Source organism: Electrophorus electricus, chromosome 24 (assembly GCF_013358815.1).
Source record: "Electrophorus electricus isolate fEleEle1 chromosome 24, fEleEle1.pri, whole genome shotgun sequence".
In the NCBI taxonomy this organism is placed as follows: domain Eukaryota; kingdom Metazoa; phylum Chordata; class Actinopteri; order Gymnotiformes; family Gymnotidae; genus Electrophorus; species Electrophorus electricus.
The window spans coordinates 10,128,514-10,143,408 of NC_049558.1; the positions used below are offsets into that span (position 1 = coordinate 10,128,514).

The following is a 14,895-nucleotide window of genomic DNA, read 5'->3' on the forward strand; positions in this document are numbered from 1 at the left end:
CATCACACTCTTTACTGAGTCCATTGACACATTGGCATGAAGCCCACTGGTCGCATGGGTGCGGCGACCGTCAGAAATATGGTTGAGTTGACAATTACACACTGTAGTAAAGTATAACTAATAACTACAACACCTGTTCTTAGACCCAGTGACCAGGGTGTCTGCAAGAAAGCAAACAGGGAGAAGGTGGTCACACCTCCCACCCAGGACATTCACCACTCTCTCTCTGCTGATATCTCAGTCAGTCTGTGCACACAGGCCTGGAGATCTAATGATTCATTAATGCAGCAGCTGGACACGGTAAAGCCGTTTAAAATGCTCAATGTCGCCATCTAGTGGATCACTGTGGCCTTCTCAAAACTGCAATGCCCTCGAACAGTAAGATACCAGCAAACTGGATACAACAGCTGTGATGAAGTAGTGAAGTAGAACATTAACTGTTTGTTCTTTAATCTCTCTGTCCAGTGGAAAGTACAGCCACACTACAGTTAAGCAAAAGGTTTAATCGAAAAATAAACCAACCAAATCACAAAGATTTGCATAAATACATAGATTAATAACTTTTTTTTATATAAAAGCAATACATTTCAACATGTAGACAAGCATCTGAAAAAGAACAGTGCATATGCAAAAGCAGAGTGAAATAATTTAAGGTTTGTCAACTTGTAACATCTTGAGAAAGCTTTGGTGCATCTATTTTATCCATGTGTTTCAACATTGCTCAAACCTTTCAGACATCTGATCCTGGGGTTAGTTATTTTCACTTTCACGCTCTAATCAATATAATCCTAGAGAACAGCAACTGAACCCAGATCAGTGCTCTTTGTTCTGAGATGTTCCACATACACGCACATTTCTTACGGGTAAACTGAAGTATTCTGCAAGTTTGACAACTACAGGCAAAGAGTCTCATATACAACAATTAAACCATGACATATCCAGGGCCAGGGTTAAGGGTCAGGGTCAAGGTTAACCCTGTTAAGTCACACCAAAATCACATTTTAGCACCTGTTGCATAATAATGATGAACAAACAAATCGAGGAATAAAAACATAAGGAGCAGAGAGGGTGAGGGGTAAAACAGACAGGAATAAAATAATACACCGATTTTGACTTTTTTGACTAATGACCACAAAACAGACGACAACATAAATGCACATTAAGTTAAATCAACAAAAGCTTTATTACCTGCCAGTAGATACTGAAGGATTTCTCCATTACTTCTGTTCCATAACACACCCTAAAGTCCTCCTGACAATCTAACCATGCCCCTCCCTCTCATACCCAACTGATTAGGGATGCCAACTCGCTCAGGACACGCCCCTCCAGGACAGAAAGCTCTCTAGCAGAGTAGAAAAATAAAACTCATAAAATGAAGCATAAAAAAATAGCGTGCCAAATAACGTTAATCTTTCTACAGTTGTTTCAACTCTATAAAAATAGTTTAAAAATCTAACAAGAAATCAGTGTCCCAGTATATTCACATAAACACTGGTGTTCGCCATCAGACTGCGAGAGGTGGAGAGTAAAATCATAAATAAAACGGAGAGAACGTTCTGACTGCTGTTGCCATGTTGAGACTGAAGAGGAACACAACTCTAACACACGCTTACTAGCCAGTCTGTCCGGACACTGGTTTCATGAAGACGTCACATCCATGGATGGCCCTTCTCTGTCCTGATCTGGAAGAGGAGAGTGACCATCCTGCTCTAAAAGGTAAGGAGCACTTCACTTGAAAATACCAAAATGTCTGTAATATGCTTTCAGGATATTGTAGTATCATGCAAATAAGCAAACAACCAGCCAACCACATTTTGTTGTACTGAGAGCCCAATTTACAATTATAATAAAACAAATGTGTCCCATCACCAAGAATCAGACAAAGCTAATTCACACAGATTCAAGTGTGTAGCCCCTCAGACACATCTCACCGGGGCCGCTGATTTAACCAGCAAAAAACAGGTTCATTTTTGGGTTTGAAAAAAATGTCACAATATGTTTGGAGATTTCCACCCCCCCCAGAAACCTTTATTTCATCCACCAGTGACAGATACAGATGTGAAGCTACTATTACTCAACACAAGGGAAAGAGTCAACATCTCACACACACACACACAGCTCATTTTAACATGGTCTGCGTTAAAAAAAATTTTTTAATCTAACCCAACCTCAAACCTGCCATTAATAGTATTAACATTTTTTTAAAGGAAAAATGGCAAAAAACAAAACAAAATCTGGACAAGGAAACAGAACTCTGAACATTCAATAGCCACTGTCTGATCTCCATGTGTAGTACACCAAACACGCTATTTAAAATGGAAGAAGGAAAAAAAGCACTTTCGGGGTTGGGGACCCACATGTGTAAAGCGCCCACATCAACGCAGCGTCAAAACGCTTTAGATGAACTTAGCTTTCTGAATAAGATTTTAGCATTTGATGTGTGAACAATGTGAGGTGATCGGGGAGAGATGGCAGGAGTGCCGCTTCACACCATTTGGCATTAATTCCTGTACAGTATCAGGCCGAAGTGCATGTGTTTACACGCAGAGGAAAAACTGCACAGAACGAAGGGGAAACTACACACACAGACGCTCACCTCTCACACACACAATGATTTGGTACAAAACTGGCATCCACGGCCTTTACAGAGTTTCCTTTAACCACATAACCTAGAGTTAAAGCCTAACCGTAGAGATAAGGATAACCCTGACCCTAGCATGTGCAGTCTCCGGCACCAGCACTACACGCTGAAGAGAAAAGGCATTAGTAAAGATTACACACTATGACATTCACACTGAACAAAGCAAAAACCTTTCAAATGAAGAGACAGTGTGTGATCAAGAACTCAGCCAGCCATAGCGTACGCTGATGCTACCATAAGGACACTTGGATTAAAGATTGTATCATCTGAATCAACCCCACACACTTCCAAAGCAGGTCAGGCCATGCTGAGGGCCCATCTTGGCAGAACGGGGGCATTTAATCTAAAAGGCAAAAGTACTGTAGCTCAAACTCCCACTCTGAAAGCCCGGAGGTAGAGCAGGCTAGACTAACCCTGACCCCCAACACACACCAATTCCTTATGCAGCTTTTAGTGATTCAAAGCTTCAGAACTCCCCCTTACACCTTAAGATCCACAGTTTCCAGAATCCCCCCCCCAAAAAAAAGCCAAAACAAAATAACTTCATGAACAAAAAGCTTTTCTACCACTGTCCCAGACTGGTAATACCTATACAAAACAAAATGGCTCAGCAAAAAAACAAACAAAAAAAAGAAAACATATTTCTCAGGCTTATAACGTACCAAATAACCAGGTTACAGTACAGGTGATGGCTGATATTGGCCACAGGAAGCCCCTCTTCCTGGTCATTCACAGCACAAAGACCTCTGCAGAATGGGGGCTCTCATTCTGTACGAGTCTGGTATGCCTTAACACTACCATGATTTTTGGAGACCACAGTCCAAGTAAGACAACATGGACAATAACTCTTAACGCTATACTTGTCTAACCCTTCCTATTCACATAGATATGTGCATGTTCTCCAAGACAGCAGGGGAGCTCATATCTGCAACATCTGTTAAAACCACTGTTGTGAAGAACAAGCCCAAGTGTAGCAGAGTGCTTCTGTAATCATGGACATCATCACTTATGAGATGATTTTTGCCCTTCTTTACAAAAATAAAACATTCTATGTTACACAGCTGAGGTCATTAAAAAGGAAGATAAGCCCTGACAGAATGAGGAAAGTTCCATCCCTCCTGTAACGCTTCAGTTTACGAGCTCCTCTCTCTCCCATTCTCCAACTGAACTTTACGCTTCAAACAGCTGCGTGGTGAGGGGGGCCAAGTTAAATAAAAAAATAACAAAAAGGGCACTTTAAAAAGCCTCTATCCACACAGCGTGTTTCATCAGAGACACAGTGAATGATGCTGAGAGAGAGAGAGAGAGAGAGAGAGAGAGAGAGAGAGAGAGAGAGAGAGAGAGAGAGAGAGAGAGAGAGAGAGAGAGAGAGAGAGAGAGAGAGAGAGAGAGAGCACGTGAGAGACTCCACTGATGATTACTGGTGGTAACTACATTTCACCCCTGGGCAAAACAATACAATGAAAAGATGCTCACTCAGTCCGATGTGTTTCAGTTAAGGTGTCTGTGTAATTCAGTGATTCTGTCATGAGACAATAAGTGAGCCTTTTTTCTTTTCTACAGCTGGAGTTAAGAGAGAGAAAGAGAGAGTCAGACTTCCAGAACACCCTCCCTCTACGATGCTTTAGGTTTTCGGGCCCGTGGTGATGTTTTGTCTTCTGGTTTCATTACTCCATTGGCAGAACCACCTAAAGTATAAGAAACAGGAAACAAACAAACCAAAACTAAACAAAGATTTTGTTCTAATTAACTGAAAATATTATCTATAACCAAAAATCACAGGCAGGTAATTCAGTCTCCCAGACGTCTGGCCTCACCCCGAGAGGAGTCCTTCTTGCTTGCTCTGCTCTTTGGACTGACGGCCTTCTTCTTACTGGCCTGGAGCTGCGTCTGTTCACGCCACTTCTTCAGCTGGAAGTTGATGAACTTCCACATCATCCAGGCCTGAGTCAGACAAATGGCTGACAGACAAGTCATCCTGAGCACGTTGGAATCACGTACACACACACACACACACACAGGTGCACACAGAAAAACAATGTTAGTTCATTTCTGCCCTAATGTGTTCATTCCCAAACTGCTGTTCTCTCTGTTTGTGCGTGGTAATAAACTACTTTCTCCAGTAATCTGTGTTGCTGGTGTTTACTATGAAGTGCCTGAAATAACAGGCCCAGTAAGACACACAGAAAAGTCCTTTTATAAACCTTCTATAAAGCAGTATGGAGATAAAAACCCACAAAAATCCTTCTTCTAAATGCAGTTCTCAAAAACAAACAAAAACAAACAAACAAAAAAAAAGAAAGTGACTGAAGTTATTAAGTTAAACCCTACTGTAGCCTGAGAACAGGGCACAGCCATTCAGCAATACCACTAAACCCTACTGTAGCCTGAGAACAGGGCACAGCCATTCAGCAATACCACTAAACCCTACTGTAGCCTGAGAACAGGGCACAGCCATTCAGCAATACCACTAAACCCTACTGTAGCCTGAGAACAGGGCACAGCCATTCAGCAATACCACTAAACCTTACTGTAGCCTGAGAACAGGGCACAGCCATTCAGCAATACCACTAAACCTTACTGTAGCCTGAGAAAAGGGCATAGCCATTCTGCAATACCACTAAACCTTACTGTAGCCTGAGAACAGGGCACAGCCATTCAGCAATACCACTAAACCTTACTGTAGCCTGAGAACAGGGCACAGCCATTCAGCAATACCACTAAAACCCTACTGTAGCCTGAGAACAGGGCACAGCCATTCAGCAATACCACTAAAACCCTACTGTAGCCTGAGAACAGGGCACAGCCATTCTGCAATACCACTAAACCCTACTGTAGCCTGAGAACAGGGCATAGCCATTCAGCAATACCACTAAACCCTACTGTAGCCTGAGAACAGGGCACAGCCATTCAGCAATACCACTAAACCTTACTGTAGCCTGAGAACAGGGCACAGCCATTCAGCAATACCACTAAAACCAGATACTTCAACTTGACCAGTGAAAAAGCATTTATCTTCTCAGTAGAGGACAGCAGGCATACATTACCTAACAGTGAGCACGTTGAAGTTTCCCTCGGCCAAAGAAAATCCCTGCTTGTCCGTACGGGAGAGCCCAAACCCAAACGTCAACACAGAGAGCGTTAGGGTCAGGAGGCGGGTGAAGACAAAAAGGAGAGCCCACAGTGTGAACCTGAGGGGAGCGGTAACAAAAAACAGGAAACAGGCTTTTATCATAGCAGAGCGGTAACAAAGAAAACACACAAGAGCATGAATTTCTTGAGACAGCTTAAGAAGCTATGCATTGTACAAGTGACCAGCAACTTCCAACCTAACGCTAAATCTGAACCTTAAACTCTAACTCTAACCCTAAACCCTACCCTAAACCTAGCCATCACAAACAGCTCCTCATATAGATCTATAAAGCCATCAGCAAATGTTTCATACAGTTCTACAAAGCTATTTTTGAAAATGTAATGACTTCTTCCGTTGTATGTCTTGTTTGGATTTGGATTGTTTGGCTACACTACTACACAGGGAAGAAACTACTGCATTTATTTATTTCACTCTGCATCAAAGTTACCAAACTGAAAAGAAGTTTATACATATAGAAAAATATCCTACCCTTATTAATGAGAACATTTAAAATAGAGAAATTTAATAAAGTTAATAATCAGAAACAACCACAACTGTGCCAAGTCTGATATCTGTGGCCAAGCGCGGTCAAGTCATCAACTGCATGCTTCCATCACATGATGAGCTTTACCAGAACATCACACAGCCATCACTAGTGAACTGCCTGCACTACTGAAGCGCTGTCACTACTGAAGTGTCTTGGGGGTGCGTTACCCTTTCTGTTTGTTTTCATTGCTGAAGTAGAAGAGACGCGATGCGTGGAACAGCAGCTCCACCAGGTAGTGAGGGACGAGCAGCAGTAGGCCCAGACGGTGGAGACTGAGGAACGCACAAACGCGCACGCACACGCGCACACACACACAGACCCAGTCAGAAAGCACAACACACTTCTCAATCAAACCACACTTAAATGTATCTACTGTTTCCACTGAACACTCACTACGTTAAAGCAAACTAGACGGTGGACCACTTACTTGAGAACATAGGCACCAGTGATGTGGAAAATGTAAAGGCAAATGTAGTAGAGCTGGCGAGGAATATCTTCCTAGAAATAAATTAATAGCAAATGAAACAATCATCAATATCAGTTTGTTTCCTATATTTATAAATAAATAAATATTTCATCATAGACGCCTTTGTTTACATTATTTATGCCTGTGCATATTAAAATATCAACTCTGACCCTAACATAAAAGGTGATCTTGCTTACCTTTCGGACTTTCTGAAAATATAACTCTGGAAGGGCATGGAGCCAGTAGGCCATTTGACAGACATAGAAGAACTTCACCTGAAATCTGAGACACAGGGTAAAACAATACCTCTCATTTATCGTAAGCAAAATGAAAATGACGAATAAAATAACTACAGTATTAAAGCTATGACAGCTAATATTTCCATGTGTTACATTAAATGCCATTTAGTGGTAAATAAGTGTTGACATGACCTTAACTTGCTTTGTTACTCACAAAAACACCTAGTGGCCAGAAATGGGGCAGTCATCCCCATTCAGTGTTAGGGTTTAGGTAACCCCAACTCTAAGCCTTCCCCATTCAGTGTTAGGGTTTAGGTAACCCCAACTCTAAGCCTTCCCCATTCAGTGTTAGGGTTTAGGTAACCCCAACTCTAAGCCTTCCCCATTCAGTGTTAGGGTTTAGGTAACCCCAACTCTAAGCCATCCCCATTCAGTGTTAGGGTTTAGGTAACCCCAACTCTAAGCCTTCCCCATTCAGTGTTAGGGTTTAGGTAACCCCAACTCTAAGCCTTCCCCATTCAGTGTTAGGGTTTAGGTAACCCCAACTCTAAGCCATCCCCATTCAGTGTTAGGGTTTAGGTAACCCCAACTCTAAGCCTCCCCCATTCAGTGTTAGGGTTTAGGTAACCCCAACTCTAAACCTTCCCCATTCAGTGTTAGGGTTTAGGTAACCCCAACTCTAAGCCTTCCCCATTCAGTGTTAGGGTTTAGGTAACCCCAACTCTAAGCCTTCCCCATTCAGTGATTCCTACAGGTTTTAACTGCACTGGTCACTAGGTCATATTATTTACTCTTAAAAATCATCTACTTTGTTCATTTTTCAGAAAAATGACTGTTATTGATATAGGCACAAAGACTGGACATTTTAAAAGACAGGATATATTCAGTATGATGTCTTGAGGCAGGGAAAGGGATGGCCAGACATCTGCCCAGCGGCTCCCCGTCTCAGCCTGTATTGCCGTATAAATGGCTGCCACTACAGTGCTATAGAGGTCAAACAGCAAATCACAGAATTACACTGCATGTTTGCGTTGGTGAGGGCGCACAGGACAACCGCAGCCATTCCTACATGATTAGAAACTAACTGTCAACACATCAAGCTTTTCAAAGACAGTGAGCAAAAATAAAACCAAACACTAGGTGGCAGCACTTACGCCATGTGGTTATGAGGGTAGCCTTCCCACAGGAACATGGGATTTGTCACAAAATCCTCCTAAACAAAACAAACAATCTCTCACTCACACACTCAGTCCATCCCACATACAGAAGGCATGGATATTTGCCCAGAGACCGTAGACAGTAGCGGTTCCTCACCGCAGTAAGAATGCTGCAGCCCCAGGTGAAGGAGAGCAGGTAGAACACAGCCAGTTGGCCCGACTCGTTAAACTTACTGTGCTTCGTCTTGGACAAGTGCAGGCGGCGATTGATTTTCTGAAAGAAGTGGGACCAAAGTTACTGCCACAGATTTCACACAGAAATGTTCTATGGTAATATAAATAAACAACAACAATGGACAACGGAATAACAACATCATCATCATCATCATCATCAACAATAATAACAACAACAAGGTAAAGTTCTTATGAGCTGAAGGACAGGACATGTGGAGGTGTGTGAGTGGAACGGTGTGATCACACGTGTTTCCTGTGGTTCGACTTATGCCTGGAATGCAGCGATATATTCCAAGCTTCAATAAACTCAGCCTACATCAGTTGAGACTCAGCTTTTGGAAAAAACTGTGTTTGTGTTTGGAGGGGGTGTAAACAGAACACCTCACATGAAATCACCTGCAGTTTAGACAAAGATTTGCCTAATTTGTTATAGAAACGAGATTCAGTCCCTACACACAGGGAGAAGCTGAAACAATGTGACCAGATACATACCTCAGGGATGGACACCCTGTAAAGGCGCAATAGAACAGGAGCTTCTAGTATGCACTAGGGTTAGTATGCACTAACCCTAACATGCACTATCAGACATTGCGAACATGAGTAGAGAAACCCTGAAGTACTGTAAACCTCAGCCCAGAAACAAACCTTCCACATGGTTTCTCCTCAAGAACATGAACTTTACTTACATCAAGGATGTACTCCTGGATCAAGGCATGAAGTATTATGGCAATGAGCATATAGAAGAAGACTGTTGCAATGTCCTTGGGACCATAGTGATAAAAGTTCACAGGTTCTGACTTGTCTTCTGAAGAATGAACGGAAATGCAAAAAAAGTGATTAATAATGTGAAATATTACATTTACACACACATCACCCAGCTTAAGGAGCTATAAGTACTAAAACATGTTACCGGTAAAGAACATACCTGATGTTTGTGTAACGTTATACTGGACAGTGATGAACATTATGGCAAACTTTGCTGTGACCTGTAATCAAGATAATCAAGATAAGTACCACCACTAACCAGAAGGTTCCAGTACAGTCACAGAACACAAGCTGAAATACAGGCAGCGTATATATTTTGAGATAACGTAGTCACACCTGTTTATATTAAAACACATACACAAGAGATAACTATTCAGCACAGTCGCTGCAAACTGATCATAATATTTTCCTCCAAAATAATGAAGCAGATCTGCTTCAATTTCACCTGTCTCATCACACTGGTGGGGTATTTCATCCTGTGGGTGTTGCATAGCTAATTACTAGCTGGGTGTTTTGTTAGGTAGCTCAGCTAGCCAAGTAAACACAAGCAGCGGTTAAGGCAGCATGGCTAACAAGTTTTTAACGCTACAAACGTGACAAATGTTATTGCTCACTAACTAGATACAGTTCCAACACTACAAAGTTTAATTAATTAAATAGTGCTACCTAGAGCTAGGCCAATTACCTCCGGCTAATGAAATGCTAACTGTTAATGTTGCTAGCGTTAGCATCTCTGTGATCCATCAGATTTCCGTGTCAAAATAAATTTACACATCCGTGTCCTGATACTGTCGTGCAGTTTAAAATGGTATCCGCTATTCCAGACATGTTTCCGTGTAATCATACCTCAAACATTAGACATGTTTCCGTGTAATCATACCTCAAACATTAGACATGTTTCCGTGTAATCATACCTCAAACATTAGACATGTTTCCGTGTAATCATACCTCAAACATTAGACATGTTTCCGTGTAATCATACCTCAAACATTAGACATGTTTCCGTGTAATCATACCTCAAACATTAGACATGTTTCCGTGTAATCATACCTCAAACATTAGACATGTTTCCGTGTAATCATACCTCAAACATTAGACATGTTTCCGTGTAATCATACCTCAAACATTAGACATGTTTCCGTGTAATCATACCTCAAACATTAGACGTTTCCGTGTAATCATACCTCAAACATTAGACGTTTCCGTGTAATCATACCTCAAACATTAGACATGTTTCCGTGTAATCATACCTCAAACATTAGACATGTTTCTATATAATCATACATCAGATATTACGTTTCCGTGCAAACATTAGTTACCTCAAACAGACATTTGTCCGTGTAAACTATAGTTTCCTCACACATTAGTCATGTTTCCATACCTCAAACATCAGATATTACATGTTTAGACATTAAACATTATTAATATTTCCGTGTAAACATTATTCATGTTTCCGTACCTCGAACATCAGATATTACATGTTTAGACATTAAACATTATTAATATTTCCGTGTAAACATTATTCATGTTTCCGTACCTCGAACATCAGCCCCAGCAGGATTATCATGGCCACACACGAAACCATATCCGCATGATTCTGGATCACAAACTCGTGGCTCAAAACCGGCGGACTTTTGTTCTTCTTTCGAAAACCCATTGCTGTTACAGTATTCTCGCAAAAATCGATGCACTTGTCAAAGGCCTGCACGAAAAAGAAAAATAAATCTCTAAGTTTACTCAGAGTAGAGGAGCACTTTCTTGTCGTGTAGCAGCTACTGCGAGCAAACGGAAGTGACCCTGACAAACACAGTGAAGACAGCTACAATCACTTTTTACAATAAAAGTCTTATTCCAACGAAGCTAGCTACAATCCGCCTTTCTACTATAAGAGTCTTCTAAAAAGAGCGATACAAAGAAAGTATTACCTGTTTACTTTTCTAAATCGATCATTTCGATCTGAGATAAGTTTACTATTTTGAATTTGTGTTAAAGTATTATACAATACAGAAACCGAAGCAACGTAGGTTAGCTATAATAGTTTCTTTTGGGCTCCGATTTGCTAGGTTTGCATACGCTAAAACATCTACCCTAAAAAAAAAATCGAACCTACCCAGCTACCCAGCAGAACTGATGCAAGTAGTTTATATTACACACTTTATATGTAATTTATATGAAACTAATCGATATGCATTATTATTTACTGCTAACAGGTCTTTTTAGAGACAAAACCCACTACACGGAGAGTTTCCTGGTGTTTAATTCCTGCGCATGACACTTTAAACCGGAAGTTTACGGTAATATTGCGTTTATAAACTGCAAACGTGACGCTTCAGCCTTGTGCCTACGAATTATTTTGGTAAGTAGTGGTATTAATATTTTATTGTTATTTGGATTGCGTTTATACTTTGCATAATTCGTTCGAAATTTTGTGTAATCAATTTGTTCACTTTTCCCACCTTTATCATATAGCTTTAGGGCTTGTTACTCTGTTAGCTAGCTAGAATTTCTTATGCTGAGATGTTGACTGTCCATAAAAACATATTGGCGTACAGGCAGACGCTACTCTACGACCCCACATATATTATTTTGACAAACAGTCGACGAAACGGGCTCATCTAGGTGTACCCGAAACACCCAAGACTTTTCATGAAGAAATTTTGGATCGTGCTACAGTTTGTCATGTAAGAATCTAGTATACTGTTGCAATGCTCTGCTTTGTGAAACAGGCTTAATAAATGCTTGAATGTGCATGTTTCACCAGAAATGGCAGGAATAGATATGGACCCTGAGGTGGCACTAGGATTATTTGAAGAGGGTGCCATCTTGATCCTGCTTGGTGTGCCGGAAGGGACAGAGTTGGGTATAGACTACAAGATCTGGCAGGTGGGACCCCGTTTCCGTGGGGTCAAAATGATTCCCCCTGGGATTCACTTCCTCCACTGCAGCGCTGCTAACATTAAGAGCAGCGGTGGAGAGATTGGACCCAGAAAAGGCCTTTTCCTCTGCCTGAAGCCCCGGGAGATTGTTCTGGCCCACTGGGACGCAACAGAGGAGGACTTGGACTTCTCGGCCTCTCAAACCCCCGATGAGGTTTCTCGGGTGAAGGCTGGTCTTCCTGAGCTGGATCCCTACCTGGGGCCGTATCCTTATGACACTCTCAGGAAATGGGTGTCTCTGACGGACAAGCTCCAGCCTGAGGTGGTCTCCGCTCTGCAGCCTCTCAGCGGGAGGGTGTGTGCCTTCAGCGACGTAGTTCCTGAGCTCCAGCTGCCCTACACTAAGGATCGGCTAGAGCAGAATCTACCTCGCAACGATGTGCAGTGCCAGAGCATGAGGGAGGGACTGGAAAGGTTGCCACGGATGAAGCCGAGGGAAGGGACGGAGCTGCGTTTCTCCCACATTCCAAGGCAGATGTTCCCGGCTGGCGCCACACCAGCCCAGATCACCCAGTGCAGTCTGGACCTCAGCTACACCCTGAACTGTCTGCTGGAGAAGCACCATAAGGAACAGCCGCTCAACGTACTGGGTCAGGCTTCAGGCAGTCGCTTTATGTTTGTGTTAATCCCTGCATTCAGCTGATAATAATAGCCTGGTAGCCAGTAACGGTGTATAAGAATGCAGCAGGTTTATTAACACAGCCTAGTTTTATTTGGTCAATCTTTGATGTGCACACAAACAGAATATCTATCATTTATGCTAATGCAAGTATCTTGTTATGGCAAATTTCTGTCTCTGTCCTTTAGGGGAGCTGCAGTTTGCCTTTGTGTGTTTCCTCATTGGGAACGTGTACGAAGCGTTTGAACACTGGAAGGAGCTTCTGGCTGTGCTTTGCCGTAGCGAGGAGGCCATGCAGGAGAGGAAGGATCTCTACCTGGGACTCATCAGTGTGCTGTACCACCAGCTCGGAGAGATCCCGCCAGACTTCTTTGTGGATATTGTGTCTCAGAACAACTTCCTTACGTCCACGTTGCAGGTAGAGCCTCTGGGTTTGGGTAGAAGATCCAGTGTGCAGATACCACAAAAAAGAAACATAACCTAATGTTCCTGAAATGTGTGAACTGTTCATAATTATGGTGTAACTAGTTTGGGCTAACTTAATATGGAGCAGCTACTCATGTCAAAGTTTTTTCTCCTCTTTGATATGAATTTTATGATATTTGTAGTTTAATAATGGCTTGACTCTTTGGTGTGTTTTTTGCAGCGTAATGAAGTGTGTCTTTGTGAAGATGTGTTCAGTCACATTTATGATCTCATCTTTTCACTTTTCACTTCACTGCTGTCCTTTTCAGGACTTCTTTCAGTTTGCTTGTGGGCCTGGTGTGGACTCGACTCTTCGCAAAAAAGCCGAGAAGTTCAAAGTGCACCTGACCAAGAAATTCCGCTGGGATTTCGACGTGGATCTGGAGGAGTGTGCACCGGTGGTGGTGGAGCTTCCGGAAGGAGTTGTGCTGGACTGATGGCACACTCTGCTGCTGCTGCTGCTACGATCTCTACAGAACCAGAACCAACTGGACTGCAGGTCCAGCAGGAGACCGTCTGGACCATCCTAATGCAGCACAAACCTTTCGTTCCTGCTGAGACTCATCCTAGTTTGACAGTGAAGGACTTGGTGTAATAAGGTCTGGTGAGCCTCCTGCCTCTCTGCATGTGGGTTTCTACATATAACGCTGTCTGTCTGTTTTCATGGTGGAAAACAGACTGCATCATTTGTCTTTATTTTGTAAGTCCTTGTTTTTGTTTTGGTCTTGTGTGGGTTTTTTTTTTTTTTTTTTTTTTTTTTTTTTACGTGACTCCTTGTTTGCCCATTTGAAGCACCAGACATCTGTGTGTGTATATACAGCTGGAATTGTGGAAAGTATCTCAAAGAAAAGGTGTGATCTGTCTTCAGCTTGGTTAGAGCTTGGGGACCTCTAATACTCAAGCAAAACTGCCTCAATTACACACAAAGAACATGGATGGTGAATATATGTACTTAAGTGACTGTCATCCCTTTCAAATAATTTCTTTTTAAAATAAAATTGTCATTTTTGTGTGTTGCCTGCTGCCTCAATCTTGATGTCGATAGTATAGGATTGTCCACTAGAGGGCAGATTAGCTCCGATGACAGAACTAAAAAAGGAAGAGAGCGAACTGTTCACTTTTGATCATAACTGCAGCAGAATGGCTTAATTAATACAATATTGACATGCCATTATAAGGGCAAATACAGTTTTGTAATTCTTGGTCTATGCTTCATTTCATATAATTTCTGTGATAAATGTATGCAGTAGAGAATTATGATTTAGGACAGTAAGCCCTCTAGTGCTATTGTGTATAAAATGCAGCCATCTATTTCACACATGGTACTGATCAATAGCTATTACACCACTGTAACTATGTGTAGATTGTATTTATGAGGGATGTTTACAAGAAGCATGGAAACTCCTGTGTCTGGGTGAGTTCTTCTCCCCCTGATCAGCGCCAAATGGTCTCAGCACAGTGACTCTCATATCCATGAGCCTCTATCATTACCTCTATCATTACTGCTATCATTACCTCAGTCTTCACCTTTACCTCAAGCTTTACCTCTGTCATTACCTCTATCTTTACATGTCATTACCGCTATCATTACCTTTATCATTACCTCAGTCTTCACCTTTACCTCTATAATTGGGAATAATTAGGGAGCAGATCTACAGCTCTGTTGTGCCTCTGTTCAGGTACTTTATTTCAC

General features: G+C 42.0%; 2 protein-coding genes across 5 annotated transcripts; one reads left to right on the plus strand and one right to left on the minus strand.

The window, feature by feature from the left end:
- Positions 1 to 483: 483 nt before the first annotated feature.
- Positions 484 to 11,389, minus strand: zgc:113278 (uncharacterized protein LOC541528 homolog). 3 transcript variants are annotated; one of them, XM_027024511.2, is made up of 12 exons: positions 11,293 to 11,389; positions 10,720 to 10,884; positions 9,343 to 9,403; positions 9,104 to 9,222; positions 8,341 to 8,457; positions 8,181 to 8,239; positions 6,985 to 7,069; positions 6,749 to 6,819; positions 6,489 to 6,593; positions 5,689 to 5,832; positions 4,459 to 4,619; positions 484 to 4,329 (listed from the first exon to the last, which is right to left on the minus strand). In XM_027024511.2, the coding sequence occupies exons 2-12, from the start codon at positions 10,837 to 10,839 to the stop codon at positions 4,256 to 4,258; spliced, it is 1,116 nt and encodes a 371-aa protein (XP_026880312.1). In that variant the 5' UTR covers positions 10,840 to 10,884; positions 11,293 to 11,389; the 3' UTR covers positions 484 to 4,255. The 3 variants fall into 3 exon arrangements, with proteins under 3 accessions (XP_026880312.1, XP_026880313.1, XP_026880314.1); XM_027024512.2 differs by lacking the exon at positions 11,293 to 11,389 and adding an exon at positions 11,108 to 11,125; XM_027024513.2 differs by lacking the exon at positions 11,293 to 11,389 and having other exon boundaries at positions 8,181 to 8,236; positions 10,720 to 10,963.
- Positions 11,390 to 11,466: 77 nt separating this feature from the next.
- aar2 (AAR2 splicing factor) lies at positions 11,467 to 14,218 on the plus strand. 2 transcript variants are annotated; one of them, XM_027024510.2, is made up of 5 exons: positions 11,485 to 11,538; positions 11,735 to 11,863; positions 11,944 to 12,708; positions 12,926 to 13,155; positions 13,472 to 14,218. In XM_027024510.2, the coding sequence occupies exons 3-5, from the start codon at positions 11,946 to 11,948 to the stop codon at positions 13,637 to 13,639; spliced, it is 1,161 nt and encodes a 386-aa protein (XP_026880311.2). In that variant the 5' UTR covers positions 11,485 to 11,538; positions 11,735 to 11,863; positions 11,944 to 11,945; the 3' UTR covers positions 13,640 to 14,218. The 2 variants fall into 2 exon arrangements, with proteins under 2 accessions (XP_026880310.2, XP_026880311.2); XM_027024509.2 differs by lacking the exon at positions 11,735 to 11,863 and having other exon boundaries at positions 11,467 to 11,538.
- The last annotated feature ends 677 nt before the right edge of the window (positions 14,219 to 14,895 follow it).